The sequence below is a fragment of the Apodemus sylvaticus genome, chromosome 8 (assembly GCF_947179515.1).
Source record: "Apodemus sylvaticus chromosome 8, mApoSyl1.1, whole genome shotgun sequence".
NCBI lineage: Eukaryota > Metazoa > Chordata > Mammalia > Rodentia > Muridae > Apodemus > Apodemus sylvaticus.
Genome location: NC_067479.1, coordinates 22,731,592 through 22,744,000, shown reverse-complemented (window position 1 = coordinate 22,744,000; position 12,409 = coordinate 22,731,592). Strand labels below are relative to the sequence as shown.

The 12,409-nt window shown below is 45.9% G+C and overlaps 1 protein-coding gene across 1 annotated transcript; it reads left to right on the top strand.

Annotated features, from left to right (window-relative positions):
* Cln5 (CLN5 intracellular trafficking protein) lies at positions 1-12,398 on the top strand. The gene is made up of 4 exons (XM_052190770.1): positions 1-271; positions 3,040-3,205; positions 3,930-4,155; positions 6,843-12,398. Exons 1-4 carry the CDS (start codon positions 150-152, stop codon positions 7,352-7,354), a joined length of 1,026 nt encoding a protein of 341 aa, XP_052046730.1. The 5' UTR covers positions 1-149; the 3' UTR covers positions 7,355-12,398.
* The last annotated feature ends 11 nt before the right edge of the window (positions 12,399-12,409 follow it).

The following is a 12,409-nucleotide window of genomic DNA, read 5'->3' as shown; positions in this document are numbered from 1 at the left end:
CCCGGGCGCGGACAGTGGCGGTGGCGGCGTCACGCGCCCGGAGGTCACACGCCCGAGCCGGCGCTCACGCTTGGCTGTCTCGTCGCGGCGGCGCGCACGCCGGGTCGACGCCGGGGCCCCGGAGCCGCCGGGACCTCAGCGAGCCGCGGATGCCGCGCGCCGGGCCACGCGGAGCGCACTGGCGCCCTGCGCTCGCGCTGGCGCTGCTCGGGCTGGCGGCGACGCTGAGCGCGTCCCCGACGTCTGGGCAGCGCTGGCCGGTGCCCTACAAGTGAGTGAGGCGGAGCGGGGCGTGGAGGGGATCTGGAGAGCTCGGATCCGATGCCCCAGCGCGCTCGGGGACGCGGGGCACAGGGCGGGCGACACTGCGAGCGGAGTTCCTAAATAGTTGGCTACTGGGGTCCTCACCGGTGCAGGGCAGTTCAGAGACCTGGGAGAAATGGCGAGGGACATTACTACATGGAGTGACTTTTAGGTACTGACTCAGAGAGCAGGTTAAAACGTTTTAAACGCTGCGGGTTTTTTTTTCCTTGCCTTATCGTTAGCTGCCATTGCATAACATTTGGGGTGAATTTCCAGGGAAGCTGCTTGCTCCTGTGAGTCCTTACTGATCTAAACACCAAGCCAGGGGAATCTCCCCCTGGGCTAGTCAGGATCACCTCGTCGGTCCACTTCAACCTGGAGTGGGTAGGGCTCCAGACCTGAGAATGATTGCTAAGTTGTGAAAGCCTGTGAGGAATTGTGAAACACGAAGTGCACGGGATCCGGGGTTACAGCGGTCAGGGGTGGGGGGCGTGGACATCGTGAAGTGGAAAGAGCTACAGCTTTTGAAAACAAATGCTTTGCTAAATGGCATAAAGGGAGAGAGGGTCATGGCATGATGGCGTGTTCCTCTAAGGAGTTCTTAGTTCTGAAGGCTGCAGACCAACTCTAGTTCCATCTGCTCATCCTCTGTGAGGTCTTAGGAAAGTTACTCAGAATCTTCATGCTCACATGCCCTGAACAGAAAACAGGAAATAATAGCAGCACTCTCATTTCTGGTGAAAACCAGCTGTCGCCAAACTTAAGTAATGGTGTGTTCTGTTCATGAAGTGGTTCTGCTAAATGTATATGAGAAAAAGTTTAGAGTTGAAACTAGTTTTCATGAAAATGTTGACAAGAAAAAAAAAAAACCTAAATATCCAATAAAACAAGAAAGACTGTAATTCTTAAATATTTTATTTAATACCAGGCCGGTTGATCGTTTGTTTCTAAAAAAGCCCCGACTTGACATTCCCACCTGACAACTGAATGTATGTATGGATGTATGTATGGATGTATGTATGGATGTAAGCTAGAGCAGAAGGTTCTGTCCCTGTGTTAAGACTGTTAAAGTATACAGTGCAGCAGTGCAGGAACCTTTAGGATCTCAGAATTCTTCCTCTTTCCTTTGCACAAGTGCAGCTAGGCAAAAGAGGTGACAGGGGACAAGTGTGCTGAGCCATGGTCCCAGTCTGTTCCAGCTGAGGTGTCCTACTGTGTCTTTTGCTTTGAGCATTGTAACCTGTGGACCAGCGGCAGCCTCAATTTGACACCCTCACCCCTCCACCCCATCCCCCCACCCCCACCGCCTCCTCCCATCCTCCCCCCATGCCCCACCCCTGACCCCCGGCCACTCTTCTGATCCATAAAATATAGAAGGCTCTCTGTATTCAGTCTGATCGGATCTGCTTTTTAAAGTTCTCAGAGCTCATTCAGGGCTCAGGGTCCCCGTGTTAGGGGCTGTGTAACATGCCATTTCATACATGCCGTGACGGACCGTGAGCCTCCGTCTGCTCTTCTCTTGAATTCGTGTCTGTAGCCTTTTCAGGTATTTCAGCCGTTCAACTTGTGGGCCAAACCAACCTTTCATAAGGGTCACATATAAGATATCTTGCATATCAGGTATGTAAATTATGGTTTATGACAATAGCAAAATTGTGAAGTGGCGGTGAATAATTTTATGGTTGGGGTCACCACAGCATGAGGAACTGTGTTAAAGGATTGCAGCACGAGGAACTTTAAGAACCACTGAGGTGTTTCCTCTGTGTCTTACACTAATTCTTCCTTTGCTGGCGCAGCTCTCTTCTCTGGTACCTTTGCCTAATAGTTCCACCTGTCTCCAACAGCTGAACCTGGTTTCTTCCTCCTTTGCGCCGTCAGTCTCTATGTCCTTAATTTCGTTCTTACGGAAGATCCCTCCTGACTTGTTTAAACCTCTTCCAAGTTCCAACCCCAAGTTTGGTGAGGAAGGGAACGGGGTCACAGTTTTTGTACCCCTTCTCCTCAATGTAGTTCTGCACATGGTAGAGCCTCAGTAAGTATTAGGTAAATGTTTATTTTTAAATACAAAGTCTACTTAATGATTTCGTGTTTAATATGTCATTGGAAGTGTGTATATGAAAGCAAGGCAAGCGTGCACTTATATTTAGGTACCATGATCTAAGCTTTAAATGTTTTCCCTAAAAAAAATTTGCTGAGGATCGAAGAGATGGCTCAGTGCCCACAGCATATGTAGGAACTAGCAAGGCAGTACATACCCGTAACTCTAACCTTATGGAAGGAGACGCAGAGAAAGGGGGTTTTGTTTTGTTTTTGTTTGTTTGTTTGTTTGTTTCAAGACAGGGTTTCTCTGTGTAGCCCTGGCTGTCCTGGAACTCACTTTGTAGACCAGGCTGGCCTCGAACTCAGAAATCCACCTGCCTCTGCCTCCTAAGTGCTGGGATTAAAGACATGTGCCCTCACTGCCCAGCTAAAGGGGAATTCTTGAAGCTCACTGGCTGTCCGGTCTAGTGACAGACCCTGTCTCAAAAAGTAAAAGTATAAAGCAATCATATTACATGCGACAACACACACACACACACACACACAGAGGGAGAGAGAGAGAGAGAGAGAGAGAGAGAGAGAGAGAGAGAGAGAGAGAGAGAGAGAACTGAGCCTGAAACGAGCTTTGCGATTCTAAGGTGTGTTAGAAGAGCAGTTCCTTTTCTGATGTAATTGGATGGTTCTCTTTCTTACTAGGCGTTTCTCTTTCCGCCCGAAGACAGACCCCTACTGTCAAGCTAAGTACACTTTCTGTCCCACTGGTTCTCCCATCCCAGTTCTGCAGGACAACGACACCATCGAAGTCTTCAGACTACAAGCCCCGATTTGGGAATTTAAATATGGAGACCTCCTGGGACACTTTGTAAGAATGCACCTTGATCTTATAACTCTGCCTAAGTAATTTAGTTGCTACTTTGACTTAAATAAGTAATCAGATGGTTCCTAGGTCATGTTTATTGATAACTTTGTATGTGCAGTTTGTGTGTGTGTGTGTGTGTGTGTGTGTGTGTGTGTGTGTAAAGGTAAGGTTGGTAAGGCTCATGGCTACACACTTGTACAAATTTCCCAAATTAGCCCTGTCCCGTGAATAAAGACTTTCTGTTGGCTTTAAGAGTCCATGTGTTCTCAGGAGGAGTTACTTTGCAACGATCTAAACTCTCCTTCCGAACTCAGCTCCTGGGAATGAGAAGAAGGGCAGGACAGGCAGGAGTCACTTCTTGATCACCAACTTCTGCTGTAGGCCCTTCCCCTGCTCTGTGAATCACCCTGGGAGGCGGGCACACTCTTTCCTGGAACAGTCCTGAAGGCTTTTCATGCTTACTGTATCACTTAGCTGTGAGGGGATTTCAAGTATCTTTACACAACTCACATCCCTGCTAAAATGAGTCCTTGTTGCCAAAACCAAAGTGATGGGTGCCTACATCTTGAGGGCCCATGGTGTCACCACCAGGATGGTGACACAGAAGTGTAGCCCCTTTGAGCGGTTGTGTGCCTGGTGCGCATCTGTGATGTACCGAACTCTCTCCCGTGGGTGACCTGGGCCCACGGTTGTCTCAGACGGTCTCCCACCTGTTCTCCCGACACAGAAGCTTATGCACGACGCCGTGGGATTCAGGAGCACGCTGACCGGCAGGAACTACACGGTCGAATGGTATGAACTTTTCCAGCTTGGCAACTGCACATTCCCCCACCTCCGGCCTGAGATGAACGCCCCCTTCTGGTGTAACCAAGGGGCAGCCTGCTTTTATGAAGGAATTGACGACAAACACTGGAAGGAAAACGGGACGTTGTCGCTAATTGCGACCATATCCGGTAAGTTTCGACAACAATGTAGGGCTTGATGGCCTCATCAGTGTGCACGCGGAAGATTCCATTCGTTCGCCGAGACCTCAGGCACGTTCTGCCCCGTGGTGATCACTTGTAGTCCGCACTGCTGGTGCCATCACACACTGAGCCAGCGGGGTCCTGATGTAGAGCCTTGCTAGATGTGTGGCCCCTCCGCTCTGCCCATGATAAACATCAGGGAAACAAAGGCTGCATATAGCTAAATTGGTATCCTAAAGATCACAGTCAGGGGATCAATAAAATGCCCTATTAAGAAGACCACTTTCTGTAATCCCAGCACTCTGGGAAGCAAAGGCAGGCGGATTTCTAAGTTCGAGGCCAACCTGGTCTACAGAGTGAGTTCCAGGACAGCCAGGGCTACACAGAGAAACCCTGTCTCAAAAAAAAAAAAAAAACAAATCCAAGAAAAAAAAAAAGAAGGTCTTTTAACTTTTAACTGTGTCAGAAAAGAATTGTGGTTATAACTTCTTTTTACGGGGAGAACTATTAAGGATTTGCTGCTTCTGGGTCTGTCTTCCTTCTGAGCACCCCACTTCGATCACTTACCAGCTCTCCAGAGAGAGTCATTACAGCAGTTCTCCCCATTGTGCAGATGGAGAAACCGAGGTTAAAGCTATCCAGACAATAAGTGGGACTCCCAGCCCTGCAGGAGAGCCTTACGGGCAGTCTCTTAAGAACATCAGTACATTTCTGCTGTTTTTGTATTGGGAAGTTGATGACACAGTTCATTTTGCCTTCCTGGTGTTATGTATTGCCGATTGTTTTGCCATCAGAACTCTTGTCAGCCGCTTGGGCCATGTTGACCTTCCTGACCCATTGCCTCTTCTGGGTAATTCAGGGCCTGCTCAGACCTTATGTGCATGAACCTTTATAGTTTTAGTTGTCCACCAAAACTGAGTGCTGAAACAGAAGCACTCTTTGTGATGCTAATGATCCCACAAGCCCCAGGTCTGGAGGAGAACGCCTGGCTATTTGTTGGTTTTTACACAACACTTTAAGATGTTTTAACTCACAATTCTGTGGGGGAGGCTAAGGCTTCCCTTGGGCTTTCACAGATAAGGAATCGATCGATACAGGTGATTTCTGTGCAGTGGCTTGACGGACACTTTCACAGTCACAGAGCTGGACAAGCCACAGCGGTAGCTGCGGTCTTCTAAATGTAACCTGCAGTCTTTTTTTAAAAAAAGAGTTATTATATATATGAGTATTTATTTTAGTTATTATGTGTATGAATACTCTGTTGCTCTCTTCAGACACACCAGAAGAGGGCATCAGATCCCACTACAGATGGTTGTGAGCCACCATGTGGTTGCTGGGAATTGAACTTAGGACCTCCGGAAGAGCAGTCGGTGCTCTTAACCACTGAGCCACTGCTCCAGCCCAATAACCTGCTATCTTTTAACACGGCCACCACTTTTCTGATCTTCCTTCTACTTTCTAATTCACATGACCCAAATGTCCCAACCATGAAAGTCCATCTCTTTCAGCCACAGTCAGTAAACCCTGTGGCTTCTGTCTTCCAGCCCGAGCCAGTTCTTAACGTCCTTTCTCCCTCACGAAAGCTGATAATCATATCAAACAGTGGTCGCTCTTGTCTGTAAGATGCTTTCCATTTGCTAGAATTTTAAGCCTGTACGTTCATTCCTCATCGTGCCTATGTTTGGCCCCTTTCCCCGGACCTTCTCTGGATGTTACGACAGTGTTTGGAAGTCCAGCTTTTCCCAAGTGACTTCCAAAGAGCCAAGCCTCCGATTCTAAAGCAGACTTTCTAACACTGAGTTTTATGTCCCTGAAAGTAGTAAAGGAATCCAGTGGATTCACTCGATGATGAGTTCTTTACTTCATGAACTCAATCCGGCGTAACCCAAGAACGGTTCGCTGGTAGTGAGATTCAGGGGCCTAGATCTGTTGTGTCTACAAAAGCCCAGGTAGGAGCTGCAGGATGCATGAAAACCAGCATTCTCTTGAGTATTTGAAGAGATTCTTCTGATCTGGTTCGAGGTGGTAGGAGAAGACTTAGCCACCCAGTGTGTAAGCCACCCAGAGTCTGTGTAGTCCGTCCGTGAAGCCAGCACAAACAGTGGCCACTTTGGTCGACTGGTTAGAGGGATTTGTGTGGGGCGTGATCAGTGGCGTCCGGACCAGCACAGTACAGGGGGATAGAGAGCTGGTCTTCACATGTGTGTGAGGATGCTTGGCGCTTGGACGGGATGGGACGGGATGGGACAGGATGGCTGCTCCTCAGGAGCCTTTCCCACCAAGCTTCCCATGCTTTTTTGCTGGTGGCACTGTCTTTGTCTTTCCTCTTTCCCCACTTCCGGGCCTTGCTTCCCTTTTCTCCTTTGCTTCTGAATCCAGGACTTGAACAGAGAAGAACGGCTTTGGAATATGTCTGTCGACACTCTATCACTCTGACCTCAGTGTAAATATCTATGGAATTTTAGGAGTCCTCTCTCCACCCCCCCTGTATCTTTTATTTGCAGTTCAAAGGCCTTAGGAGTGGAAGACAGTGAGGCCGGCCAGGCTTGCAGTCCTGTCGGGGAGCAAGGCTTTGCAGTTTTAAAGTATTTCTTATTCATCCGTCCTGGTCTTAACCGCATCAGAACATTGTATATGCAGCTTATTTTGATTCTTTTTTTTTTTTTTTTAACTAGGAAACACATTTAACAAAGTGGCCGAGTGGGTGAAGCGGGACAATGAAACTGGCATTTATTATGAGACATGGACGGTCCGGGCCGGCCCGGGAAAAGGGGCACAGATGTGGTTCGAGTCCTACGACTGTTCAAATTTTGTCTTAAGGACATATGAGAAATTGGCTGAACTTGGAACAGAATTCAAGAAGATAGAAACAAACTACACGAAAATATTTCTGTACAGCGGAGAACCGGTTTACTTGGGAAATGAAACATCTATTTTTGGGCCAAAGGAAAACAAGACTCTTGCGTTGGCCATAAAAAAATTTTACGGTCCCTTCAAACCATACTCATCAACCAACGATTTTCTGTTGAATTTCTTGAAAATTTTTGATACAGTGATTATACACAGAGAATTCTACCTGTTTTATAACTTTGAGTATTGGTTTCTACCTATGAAACCCCCCTTTGTCAAAATAACATACGAGGAAATCCCTTTACCTACCAGACCCGCGACACTCACCGACTTGTGACAACCTCCACTCTGCTGCTCTCTGGCCACCAGCACCCATGCCCTCCCAAGGCTGTGTCTACACCAGGGTCTTTATTCCTCTTCCCTTCCGGGGGCTCAGTCGGAAGTGCAGTAGACGGGCATTTCAAGACTCTGGCGAAGAAGTAGAAACCATGATTGTACTGGCCAGAGTGAATGGGTTGTAATCTTTATTTTATTGAGAATTACTCGATCTCAGCTATGGAGAGCTTTTGATCTCTCCATAAAAGGGCTGCTTTTTTCTGTTACAGCAGTGCTGATTCTTAGTTTAAGGGTTTTGGGGTTTTTTTGTTTTTTGTTTTGTTTTGTTTTTGGTTATCTAAAGAATAGCTGTTTTTATAAAACATCTAAATTATAGCCTTAGGGTCCAGGTCTAACTACTTTCTTTTCTTTTTCTTTGGTTTTTTGGTTTTTTTCTGAGACAGGGTTTCTCTATGTAGCCCTGGCTGTCCTGGAACTCACTCTGTAGACCAGGCTGGCCTCGAACTCAGAAATCTGCCTTCCTCTGCCTCCCAAGTGCTGAGAGTGCGCCACCACCGCCCAGCACTACTTTCTATTCACATAACCTTAAAGCCTTGTTTGGACTCCGTTACTGGAGCAGTGCCTCTCGACATGGCAAATACTGAAGAATTTTTGGCCAATTCACTGGCTGTTATGATAGAAGCAACTTAACATCTATGGATTTGTGTCCTTGCCTCCAAAATGATTCTTCTACCAGGAATATGGAGATTGGGGGCACCTACGTAGGCATAGGAAGGCACACTGAGTGCATATATGGTAGCATTGGGACTAAAAGAACACCAACCGTCATCCTTGAGTTTCTTGACGTATATTACAGGCCATCCATTCCTGGGTCTTGTAATCACTGAGACTTTGAGCGATGGACAGAACTCACCGCTTCAGCAGTTCTTCAGTAGAGGCCATGGAAGGATCTGGCTCCAGACATGACTTCCTGTGTGTGTCCTCTGGTTTTTCTCCCACCATCATCAAAGAGGGCATACTCTCCTGGAAAGGACCGAATTTTGTCAAGGACCTTTGTCAGTTCGCTGTGTTGCTGTTAGGGGCATCAGACAGGCTCTCGGGGGCCTGTATTTTGATCAGTTGAACTCTTTTTGTTTGTTTTCTCTATTTAACACTAGCACAGTAATGGAAAGGTCTTTTAGTAGGGAAACATGCCAGGTATTGATTTCCACCTAGTAGCCGGCTGCTCCTTGAGAGGTTAGTACACTACTGTTGAAGTGTCTTAAGAAGCCTCATCTTAGGTATCGGCTGGCCCCAATGTCAGGGCTTAGCGAGGTAAAGTGACCTGGAATTGCGTTCTCACTCAGGACGCACTGGATGGATGCCTTTCAGATTGTGGCCTTTAGACCAGATCTATGCACCAAATGTTACCAGTGTTGTGTTGTTTCTGTTCGGTCTAATCAAAAACAAAAACAAACAAACCAAAAAAACTCAAAAAAAAAAAAAAAACCAACCAGGGATTAGACTTTGTGTTTGATCTTATTTGTCTTGTAATTTACTTTTATTGTTTAAAAGTATAAACCCCACAAAGTCAAGGTGACCCCAGATGACTGGCCGATCACACACTACAGGGTCCCACCTGCCCTGAAGAGGTAGACTTGTCTTCACGGAGGGGAGGACCCATCCTCCAGTGCCTCCAATTTTATCTGTTCACCATAACAAGAGGCAGGACCAACCCAACAATGCTGCCTCTGACCTCTGTCTTCAGGATGTGGTGTTAGAGTGAATCTTCATGTTACTATTATCTAGTGGCTAAACGCAGGCAACACTACCATACTGAGTTACTGTGGAAAAAGAATTTCCCAGCTGCCCCGAGGTGACAAGCTGAGATTTTTGTTCCAAGAATATCATACCGAAATCACAGACTTTGGTTTGTAGCAAGGGAGGTGTGGGGCCCGCGCAAGGAACTTGACTTCTAAAATAAGATTCTACTGTGTTAAAGAGCAGGGGGGTGGGGAGGCTATCCCAAAAGCTATTGTCTGTCCATGGGATACATTCTTCTAGCTGGGCTGCCTTGTCTGGCCTCAGTGGAAGGCAAAGCATCTAGCCTTGAGGAGATGAGGGGAGGATAGAGGGGCCCCACCCGCTCATAAAAGAAGGGGATGGGGGATGGGAAGGATTTGGGGAGAGGGTGCCTGAGATGGAGACAGTGAGCAGGATGTGAAGTGAACGAGTTAAAAAAATAAATTTAAAGGAAAAGCATTCTGTTTCCTTGTGGAGAATGTTAGTGAGAGGGTCTTGTGAAAGCCGTATAGTCAGGTGGTGATGGCAGAGGCACAAGTCACATGACTTCCCAAGGGTTTATCAAGCTGTGAAATGGACTTACCAGGTAAGGCAACGCTGCTGAGGTGCAGGTGATCCAAAACATCTTTCACACAGTAGATGGGAAGTCAAAGCGCCGTGAGCAGAATGGGGTGTCTGACTGAAACTCCAGGCACCTGAAGCTCATGTCACAGAAATCTTCCTGTGTCAGGGGCTCCCAGGTTCTTGTATGTAACCCAAAAGAATGCAACTCGTAGGCAAGGGGTTTCACTACACATTCAGATCAGTGGGAGCTTAAAAGAGGGAGTTCGTGTGTGGCAGAGTAGACTGGGATAACATGAACTACTAGTCTAGGGGCTTTTGTGGGTTTAAAGCCGACACCAGAGCATGGGGAACGATTGAGCCCATTGGCTCCGCCATCAGTCAGTCCAAAGGAACTGCTCTACAGATCCCAGACACGCATGCCCATTAAGGGAGAAAGGTGGGTCTCCCTTTTGCCATCTCTGGCTTTGGCAGAGAAGAAACCGTGCAGAGGGCGAAGCACGTTTTTCAGATTTTAAGCCAAGAAAACCTTTACCTTTGAGGTCTTCCGCCCTAAGCTGCCTGGCCAGTTTCTACCTCCTGCTTTTTATCAAAGAGATCGACAGATTGAGCTCGGTTGCCACGAGTTATGGTGTGTTTCTATTTCTATGTCAGTTCAAGTTATAAATTTGTACTATTTATACACACTTAGAGCTAGGATATTAGGGCTTCAGAATAAGTGCACCATCGTCACCCATTCTCTGGCTCACTGGCAGGTACTTTACTGTGGAGGATGAAAGCACACCGCTAAAGGAGAAATAACTACCAAATACTCAGACTTCCACTCAATAGTGGCTCTCTAGACAAATCAAAAGGAAAAAAAACCCAAAGACTCTAATATCTGGGTCCAAGCTCTAAGAGTTAACAGTTTAGTGCTCAGCTCTAAACACGACGTCGATCATCACTCCCTCTGAGGCGCAGTGAGCATGGAAGAGACAGCAGAAATATCCTAAGTGCCAGGGGTGGTACAGGGCGCCATGACATGCTGCCATCTGGACAGGCCTTGGCGACTGCACTCTGGAACTCACAGCAGCTCAGCCTGTGTTTATCTGCCCTACAAGGGGTTGTAAACCTTACGTCATGGATGGGCGTGGGGCTCAGGAGGCCACACCCTTCACAAACTACTGGCAGCCTGTACACTGGGGAAGAGAAGTCAGTTTCTCTGCTGGTGCTGCTGATCCTAAATTGCCCATGTTTCCAAAGTCTCCCACCCAGTTCACGCAAGCATGTCTAATTAAGCTTTGTAGATCCCAAGGGGTAAAGGTGGGAAGACATGAAAATAGAAGGGAGTGCTCTCGTGCTCTCTCTCTCTCTCTCTCTCTCTTACACACACACACACACATAAGGAAGGGAAGCATTTTCCCACTCAACTATTATATCCCACAATCCTTTTTAACTGTGAAACAAGGTCTAAGTTGCCAGGCTGGCCTTTTAGAATAGCTCACTTGGGCCCTGAACATGCAATTCTCCTGGCGTAGCCTTCTAAATAGGTTAAAGTCTGTTCCACTACACCCAGCCAACTTTTGAAAAGAAACACATTCTATTTACCCTTTAATGTCCAGGTAGCTTCCAAGTGCCTTCAAGAGTTTCTTCCTTGTTGGAATTATTTAGAGATTTACATTTTGGTGAGCTGATTATTAATTCTGAGGATAAGCTTTTACTCTCTAAGAAAAATGCTTTTTTTCTTAAAGGAGAGTTTAAGGCCAGCAAACAGGTCATATTTTTCTTTCTTTTTGCTAATACTGCCTCAAATATAAAGTTTTGCAAACAGATTGCAGTAACTTTAAAAAGATAGCCTAGATTACCAATTATAGCAAATTGGATCTGTTTCCTGAAACCTATTTAAGATAATTAATTTCTATTGTTTTAAAACTATTCTGACCTATATAGAGATTTCTGAAATGACTTGCTAGGCTAAAGATTTCTAATAAAGATTTGCTTAGGAAACTCGATGTTTTGTAAAGTATCTACCCTTATGTTTTAATTATGTGTGGATGTCTAGGTATATATGTGTAAATGAATGCAGGTCCACGGCCGTCAAAGGCATCAGATCTTCTGGAACTGGAGTTACAAGCAGTCTTGGAATGCATGCTGAGAACTGCTCAGAGTATTCACAGCTTTTAACCCAAGCCACCTCTAGAACCTGAGAGTCACATTCCTGAGTACAGCTTTCATTCTGAATACATAAAGAACCTATTCCTTATTTTTAATCATAAAAGAATTTACATTTCATGGTAAGCTTCACAGGTATTAGAGCACCGGAACAGAATCAATGTGCCTAGTTTCGCATCTTCAAACTACTTTTTAAAACACTAAAAGTCCACCACTGCTTAAAAGACTACCAAATAATGGCTCTGAAACTGAAGTCATAGCTTTGTAATGTATGTTTGATTAGTTCTCTAAAGGTATAAAAATACAACCGCATTAATAACTATCTTTATTCTCAAATTGATAAAACCATTTAACATATATTTTACAGTATAAACAAATTAAGTGCTATGCATTTTGCTTATAAAGTGACTTAAAGTATTCAAGCATGTAATTTAATTTGTACAAAAAGTAAGTTTTCAAATAAAGCTTTGGTTAGTAAAACTGACTATATATCATCAAATCCATTTTTCAATGTTGTTCAAAAACATTAAAAAAAAAAAACAAAAAACAAACCCTAGCCAAC

Coding starts and splice junctions, on each gene's coding strand:
- Cln5 (XM_052190770.1), top strand. CDS start 150: ATGCCGCGCGCCGGGCCACGCGGAGCGCACTGGCGCCCTGCGCTCGCG. Junction 272..3,039: donor CGCTGGCCGGTGCCCTACAA/GTGAGTGAGGCG, acceptor CTTTCTTACTAG/GCGTTTCTCTTTCCGCCCGA. Junction 3,206..3,929: donor GAGACCTCCTGGGACACTTT/GTAAGAATGCAC, acceptor CTCCCGACACAG/AAGCTTATGCACGACGCCGT.